At 32.0% G+C, this 9318-nt stretch overlaps 1 protein-coding gene across 1 annotated transcript; it reads left to right on the plus strand.

Annotated features, from left to right (window-relative positions):
* The first annotated feature begins 2700 nt into the window (after positions 1-2700).
* Positions 2701-5791, plus strand: LOC107477184 (GTP-binding protein BRASSINAZOLE INSENSITIVE PALE GREEN 2, chloroplastic). The gene is given in 4 exon segments (XM_016097160.3): positions 2701-4124; positions 4127-4275; positions 4409-4576; positions 5279-5791. Coding segments are annotated over 4 exon segments (1764 nt in total). The 5' UTR covers positions 2701-3055; the 3' UTR covers positions 5657-5791.
* Positions 5792-9318: the final 3527 nt, after the last annotated feature.

Genomic DNA, 9318 nt, shown 5'->3' on the forward strand with positions numbered 1-9318 from the left:
CATTTTTATATTTCTCTCTACTATTTTTACTCTATATATAATTATATTTTATATTAGTAATTTGACAAATCAAAATATGTCATTCGATATTTTTTTACAATTAAAATATTTTAAATGTAAAATTATACACATTAAATTATTTTAAATTTTAGATAACTGCTAACTTAATACATGAATGATGCACAAATGAACTAATGCTAACTTGATGCATAAATGAACTGATGCTAACTAATGCCACTGGTATGATGAAAACTGAACTAATGCAATTTAGCAAATTCTAATATAATACACAAATGCACTAAAACTAAACTAATGCAATTTAAGAAAAAGAGTAGAAACATAACAAGCCCAATTTCTACAATTTTAATACAAATAATTTAAATTGTAGAATAAAACAAGTTAACTAGATTTCAAAATACAAGCATAATTTTATAGAAATTATTTTTAATATGGAAAGAAAATTGGTATTTTGGTTGAATATTGACATTTGAAGTGTATTACAGTATTGTGGAAATTATTCAACACGCCTCCACATGTTGGCTAAGATACTGCCACGTGTTCAACACGCCCCCACGTGTTGACTTCCCACAAAAAAAATCCACCTATCTATAATTACACCACATTCTCCCATTTTCAACAAAAACACCAATATTTTTTTCATACAAAAAAAATTAGCCTAATTTTATAAACTAAATTCTCATAATAGAAGTATAATGAAAAAAAAATTCTCAAGGACCTATTTGTCCTTCGAACTTTATTTGTAAAATGACGTCAAGGACTTATTTGTCCTTCGAATTTTTTTTCCCTTCTAACGTGGCACCGTAACGGACACCTGTACACTGTTTCAGCCACGTCAGCCAGTTCCGTTACGTGTACGAGAGACAAATAGACGGAAGGACTAAATTATCCTCCATTTGTTAAAGTCAGGAACTTTTTTGTATTTAAATTTTGTCAGGATGTATTTGTCAAAAGTTTAAAAAGTCAGGACGTATTTGTCTTTTTCCCAAAAAGAAAAGTTGAGCGCGTAACAAGGGAAAAACACTAGCCTCACCCCCGCTGCAAGGAGGAGCCGTGTTTGCCGCCGTCCGTCGCATTCAGGGGCGTGTCTCCTCGTGTCTTCGTGCGTCGCAGGCGTTCAAGTCTTCATCTGTTCGCAATCATCAGTCGCTGGCTCGCAGGTTCTTCCTCGAGCTCGGCGTCCGTTGTCTTCGTCTGTCGCCGTCCGTCCTCCTCTGCGATCGAAGGTCAGTGACTCAGAGCTCACTTGTTCTTCGTTTTTGTGTGTTCTACTTGTCTGTTTTGTGATTTTTTGTGTTTTCTACTTGTCTGTTTTGTGATTTTTTGGATAGCGATGAGCTGCTGCCTGTGTAATGTAGCCTGCTTTGTGTTTTACTGTTTTTGTGAGTTAATTATGTTTAGATTGTGAGTTTGTGACTGTCTTAAACTCTTAATGATTTATTGATTTCAGTTATGGATAATATTTTTACAAAATGACCTTTTGCTTTCAGAAATTATACACTAAATCACTAATACCACATAATATTTTTCTGTTACCTTTGTAAGAACTTAAAAATTTTACTCAAATGCATCATTGTTATTCTGTGATGCTTACGATTCCTCACTAGTTGCTCGTGGAATTGCGGTGTCTGGTTGATGGTGCTGATGAATACTTGCAGCTTCTTGACACAGCCAGCACTACAATGCAACCTTTTTGTAACATGCCAGAAAGATTTGCTTATAAGAGTTAGATATAGGATAGATAGCTGGTTAAATGTAGAAGGGTCAATTAGAGGATCTATATTATGAAAACTAAACTAGATTTGGACTCCGGTTTTTTGCTTGTTTCGAATCATTCATTCCTAGCATTTATTCGGGAGTGGATCCTCTCCAGTGAAAAAAAAAACTGGATGGTATCCAGTGGAAGATCTCACCATTCAATACATTCTCTCTCTCATTTATTGCTGGTCCCACTTGTAAAATTAAAGGTGGGAGATTACACTTTATTCTCTCCAATAACAAAAAAAATGGAGAGGATCTATTTCCCATTTATTCTATGATATCCCTTGTGTACAAAAACTACAAAATTAATGCTACAGCGGGTGAAATTAATGAATGCAATGCAATATCTTAAACCATACAAATGGTTTATTAAACAACTAGCATAATAGGAAAAGAGATGAATAACAGAGTAACTGTGCTACAAGTCTACAACACTTCTAAATTATAATCGATTGAACCGACTCAACATAGTATTAGTAGGCACACCTAAGATTATTGCATGGCAATATTATTAGTAGCCTGCTCTAGTGCTCATAACCAGCAATGAAGGTAATTGTGAATTGTGATGCTGCTATTTATTCCTGTTCTCCCCATTTCAAATGTGGTAAGACTTTGGTTGATAATATTTCATGTAGTACTTTAATTATGTTTGAGTATTTACTTATAATTTATTTATTTTTTATTATAAAAACGGTTTTTTAATTGAATTACGATTGTATTGGTTAGACCAATAAACTAATGAACCGATAACTAAAGCGGTTTGATAACCAGTCCGGTTTTCAGAACCTTTTTGCCTTTTAGTATCAAAAATTAAATTCTCTTTAAAATGTTATTATTGTAGACGAGTTCACCTTCTTCCGAGCAGCCGCCGCAACTACCTCCATTTTCAAGTTCGACTCTCACTGCGACTGGTTACCAACCTCCTCAATACAGCTTCCCCCATTGCTCCCTCTTCTTTATTGCAGCATAACCAGTCTTCTATAATAGCCACAACCATCCCAAGAGGACCAAGCAAGGGGCCTGCTAGTACTAGAGAAAACACCCGAGAACAAGAGTGCTTACAAGGTGTTTGACGGAATGCGTACTCTAAATTATGTAGCTTTATTGCTCATATAATCATATTTGTGGGTTCCTAAGTGTGTGACTACGAGTGTGATTATGAAGCTTGCAGTAGTTAAATAGCATATAGCAATATAGCATAGTAGTTGGTTAATAGGCAAGTTCCAATTTCCCGAGTGCTTAAACTCTTCTTTAGATTCAGACTGAACATTTAAAAATGCTTCTAGCTCGAAAGCTATCTCCTTCAAAGCTTAAGCCACTCTTTTATTTATCACTCCTTCCTGAGTGCAGAAACCTTGCCCACTCAAAGCTCTCTTCAGTTTTGGTAGCACACTCAAAATTCCAGATACAAAACTGCCCAAAGTTTTTGCCACAACCCACAATTAGTTTGATTAGGTTTTTCTCCTCACAGCCTGGAGATTCAGCTTTGAAACAAAATTTGCCTATCTCGCGTGAGGGTAATTATGATGAAGGGACATCCCCATCTGTTGTTTGCCCTGGTTGTGGTGTTTATATGCAGGATTCCAACCCTAAGCACCCTGGGTATTTTATTAAACCCTCTGAAAAGGACCTGAACTATAAATTGTTTAACAATCTTGAACCTGTTGCAGAAGAGCCTGAGTTCTCCAATTCTGTTAAAAGAGGGATTGTTATTGAACCTGAAAAGCTTAATGATGATGATGCAAACTTGATCAAGAAACCAGAGAAGCCAGTGGTATGTGCACGCTGCCATTCATTGAGGCACTATGGGAAAGTAAAGGACCCAACAGTAGAGAACTTGTTACCGGATTTCGACTTTGATTATACGGTGGGAAGGAAGTTAGCATCAACATCAGGGACCCGATCAGTGGTGCTGATGGTTGTGGATGCAGTGGATTTTGATGGATCATTTCCACGGAAGGTTGCAAAATTGTTGTCTAAGACAATTGAGGATCATTCCGCTGCATGGAAGCAAGGCAAGTCAGGGAATGTGCCAAGAGTGGTACTTGTGGTGACAAAGATTGACTTGTTGCCTAGCTCATTGTCACCAACAACATTGGAGTATTGGATTAGGCAAAGAGCGAGAGAGGGTGGAATTAACAAGATTACTAGTTTGCACATGGTGAGTTCACTGCGGGATTGGGGAGTGAAGAACCTAGTAGACGATATAGTTGCATTAGCTGGGCCTAGAGGGAATGTCTGGGCTGTTGGGGCACAGAATGCAGGAAAGAGTACATTAATAAACTCAATAGGGAAGTATGTTGGGGGGAACATTACACATCTGACAGAAGCACCTGTGCCAGGGACNNNGTGGAGGGTGTCCTTCCAAGGCAGGCAAAATTATTCGATACACCTGGCCTTCTTCATCCTCACCAGATCACAACACGGTTGACGAGGGAAGAGCAAAAGCTTGTTAACATGGGCAAGGAGTTGAAACCTAGGACATATAGAGTTAAGGTGAGTGCACTGAGATGCTAATTCTTGGTACTGAATTTCTTATATGCATTGCCAGTTTGCACTGTGACTATTTTTTAAAGATAAAATAAATATTTGTTATCTTGTTAACACTTGCGGTAATTCATTGTGGCAGGTTGGTCATTCTATTCACATAGCTGGTCTAATGAGGTTGGATATTGAAGAAACATCCCTAGATACTATTTATGTCACAGTGTGGGCATCTCCTTATCTTCCACTGCATATGGGTAAAATAGAAAATGCACCCAAAATATTCCAAGACCATTTTGGCTGCCAGCTACAGGTATTCACTTTGCTCTTGTTTATTCAATAAAAATTACACCACCACCACCACCACAACAACAAAGTCTTATTTATTCCTCTAGGTGAGAGACTACTTATTCAATGAGATTAATTTTGATATAGTCTCGGTGTAAAATATTCTACACTATCAACAAATCTTATACTCCTTTCGTTCCTTTTAATGTATCCAAAATACATTGATCTAAAAATATAGCAAATGGTGATAATGGCGAATAAAAGGAACTATGATAGATATTGTATCCACATACAATTTGTATCCACCAGATAACTACAATTCGTTTCCAAATACATTATGCACTAAAACGTGAGAGCAACAAAAAGTTTGGTACATTGTTAGATCAAGGAATTATCCAGATACATCTGTAGAAGGATGTGCCAAAAACTGATAATGGCAGATATAAGGGGATTAGGGGAATTTGTTATCATACCACAGGACTTTATTTAATCAATCTTGATATATATACACACAAAATCAGCTATTAAATTAACCACCTATATAGAATATATGTTGAAATACAAAATATACACTAAGAATGAGTTAAATAAGACATGTATTATATACAGACACAGCGGATGATTTGGTAGCTGATTTTTTTTGTGTGCGCATATTTCATTGTGGCATGAATGATATTGCATTAAATTTTCCTCGACTGTAACACCATTTTGAACTGTTCTTTGCCAGCCTCCAATTGGAGAGAAACGAGTTCAAGAGCTTGGGAATTGGGTGAGAAGGGAGTTCCATGTTAGTGGGAACAGTTGGGGGTCAAGTTCTGTAGACATTGCTGCTTCTGGGCTTGGTTGGTTTGCCATTGGACTCAAAGGAGATGCAGTTTTAAGCGCTTGGACATATGAAGGTGTTGATGTTATTCTTCGTAATTCTTTATTACCTTACAGATCACACACCTTTGAAGTTGCTGGATTCACAGTTTCCAAGATCGTGTCTCAGTCTGACAGAGTTTTAAATAAGTCACATCAAAGAAGTGATAAAAAAGCCAAAGGGGTTGACTCAAAAGCACCATTATCGAGTGATCTTGCCTCATCAATGTTGACATCTAACTGAAGCATGTAACACTGGTGTTCACAGTAATGTAACAATGAAAAAAGTGATTTTGACTTTTTTTGGATACATCTAAAAATTAATGTATTTGTATTTAATTTTTATCCAGATACATGATATATTAATCCATGATTGTACATTATTGTAAACTGGAAATAAAAATAGAAATAGAAATTGATTACTACAATGAGCTCCATGAGCTAAACGATAATTTAGTTTTGTTTAAAATATTTCGTTTGACTTGGTATCTTTTGGCTTATATCTGATTCATTACATGTATATTTACTAATTTATCAATATCATAATCATTATATAAATAAAGAGGATATTGAGTAACTAAGTTGGGTTGGTCTAGTTATTAACTCACGAGTCCGTATAAACAAGTGTCGAAAGTTCAAAAGTTTTGTGCATATAGTAGTTCATTGGTCAGCGGCAAATTCTTAAATGGAGTTCTGATTTATGACGGATTAGTTTTTAATTTGTCAAATTGAGAGATAACATAGAAAAAAAAAAGATATTGAATTGACCTTAGGGACCTTGGATATGAATAAATGGCCAGAAGAATGGTTAAACTTTTAACATCATCATTATAATTCATTTTAATTGAAAACTGTTTTTATGTCGATTTGTCTTTTAGATATTTGAAAAAAAAAGCTTTGTACAATGTAATCAATACTACAAAAAGTATGAGTTATTATTTGATAGAGTACAAAAAGAGGGAAGAGAAAAGTTTAGAACCAGATACTAATACTAGTAATTAGTAGTATGCGAATTGTTATGTGCAATAAAGATAACTACTTCTTTTCTTTTTCTTTTTCTTTTTTTTTTTCATTAAATGGATATTTTTGCAAGTCACAGAACAAACTTTGGAACGTTTTCTTTTTCTTTTTTTTTTTCTTTTCTTTTTTACACTTTTCTACTTTTTAATTTATAATCAACCGTTTTGTAATTGTACTACATGGTAAGTGCCTCGACAAACCCCTTTAAAGTTTAAAGACTAAAAAATCTCTTGACAATGGATTACAATTATAACATAAAGGCATATTCCGTAAGTGTTATGTGCAATGCTTGTTGGAATCACCAACATTTATTTATGTGGCTAATTTTCTGTGAAGTGAATTTCTCAGTATCTTGAGTGAATATTAGTTGGATAAATTCTTCTCAACTATGTTATGGTCCATACTCCATACTTCTTGTTTTTAAAATATTCTTTGCTTTTTAAATACTATTTTCTTAAAAGGAAAAAGAAAAGAAAAGAAATGTACATATACTTTATTTAGTATTTTTTAAAAGGATTTTTGTTAAGAATTTCAATGTAAAAGGATTTTATTAAAACAAAAATAAAGTTTTACTGTATCTATAATGTATTTATTAAACAAGTTTTAAAAATTCAACTGAAATAATTAATAACGGTGTTAGCAGAATCAAACAACAGAAATTGTAATAGGATAGCCAACTTATTAGTTAGATAAATTAGATGAGATTGGCATTTAGGATAGAATATTGATCGGAAGTTTTAATGTATTTTCCTATTATTTAATAAATAAAATTTTAAATATATATTTTTTAAAATATAAAAACAAACATTTTTTATTTAATAATTAAGAAAACAACTAAAAAGATTTTTTTTTCAGATTAATCCATAAAAAGAGACATATTAGACCTTGTTATGCTTGATAATTTCTCATATTAGTCTGGAATTTTGGTGGCCGGGAAATTTATCCGTGGAGGATGGTAGTTGTTTGTTTTGTTTTTTGTTTTCTCTTTTTAATGTTAGCAAAATCCTTTTGAAATAGGGTATTCAAAATATTTTCAAGGTATATTATATATAGTATAAAGTATTATTTTAATCCTAAGATTTGAACTAACTCTTAATTCTGTTTTTAGCATTTAATGTGTTATATTTTTATCTTAAATATTTTATTTTATTCAATTTATTTTGTCAAAATTAATTTTTTTCCCTTCTTTTATTATTATTATTATTATTATTATTATTATTATTATTATTATTATTTTATTTTAACTAATAAAAAATATTATAGTAAAGTCCAACCAGTATATTCTATGGTCAGTTTTGATCATTCAAATACATCACCAGTACGGTGTTAAATAAATTAATAATATATTAATACATTACTAAGTAATTTAAGAATAATATTATATATCCAAGTCTTTTTAGGAAGTAAGTTAAACAATAAGACTTAAAATAATACTAATCATAATTGATTTTTGTTGTATTAGTGTTTTATTTAAATTTTTGTTTCATTGTTAACAACAAATAAATCAACAATTTTTTAGTTTTGTTTCATAATCTTAATTCAAGGAGCGGAAACGACTCCTTTTGTGGGTGTCACAAGGTCTCAATTATAGTTTCGAAAGTAAAATTAAAGATAAAACGAAAACATACAAAGTACCGGAGGTAAAGTAAAGTGCAGAAATTAAAAGAGAAATAAAGAATAAGATGAAGAAGAACAAATAAAAAGTAAAGAACTTTGATTAAAAATAGAAAATAAAGTACAAGTTTGAGTTCAGACTTCAGAGGAATTACTTAAGATTCCTAGTTTGCCAGAGAGACTGAAAGCGTTTTTGAGTCTCCAAGTATTTTCGAAGAAGAACTGAACTGATTACAATATTTTTTTAAAACTCTATTTATAGACTAGCCTAATATCAGTTAACAGTTACCAAATTTGAATTTCTTGTAACTATTTCCGCACTTGTTTCCTTGACGACCGTCCTGTATCCTATTTTGATGCACCATGTTGATAACTATTCCTGCATATAGCACGTCCTATAATTCAGGCTTAATTCAAATTTTGAATAAAAACGGCTTCTTTGCTAGTGAATTAGAAGTTTCCCCTAATATTGGCTTCATAAGTTAATAATAATATTATCTTATATTTATTTATTTAAAACAAATTATTTTTTTTTCCTAAGTGATAATAATTTTTTGCCTAACAAGATGCCCCCAAGATTTCTCACTTGAAGACATGCAATGATTGAAAGTGAGAAAACTTAGTTGTTTATTGACATTTTTCTTATTTTTGACATTGAGAGTCAATTGATATTTTAGACACATCTGCTTGACAGATTAAATGCCTACTAGTAATAGACTTAACAGAATTTCTAAGTCTATAAAAATTTTTACATTAATAGTTGAACTGTCAATGGGGTCTATTCAGGGACGGTTCTACATACATTGTTGTGGGGGCAAGCACCCCCACTACAATTTGGAATTTTTTTGAGTAGTATATGATAATAATATTTATTTTCTCCCATTAGATTATTAAATTTGACCCAACAATAAATTTTTACTCAACTTTTGGTACTTAATCGTCAATTTAAAAATTTTATATTAGAAATTCGTTAAAACTTAGAATGATCAATTCTCAATTTTAAACGAAATTAGTATTCTTTTTTAAAAATCAATTCAAAAGAATATTATTTATCTTCTTTTCAAATTAGCTTTAATTTTTTCATAACAACTGTATTAATTGAAAGAACTTTTTTAATTATTAATATAAATAAGAGTCGACTTCTAATTATGTTAGGAAGTGAATTTTTAAATAATTATTTAGTAATATATATAAAAAGAGAGAAATTTTGATGGTAGTTAACAGAAAAATTATTTAATTTTTTAAAATATAAAACCTAAAATAATAGAAATT

Source organism: Arachis duranensis, chromosome 3 (genome assembly GCF_000817695.3).
Source record: "Arachis duranensis cultivar V14167 chromosome 3, aradu.V14167.gnm2.J7QH, whole genome shotgun sequence".
NCBI classification, from domain to species: Eukaryota; Viridiplantae; Streptophyta; class Magnoliopsida; order Fabales; family Fabaceae; genus Arachis; species Arachis duranensis.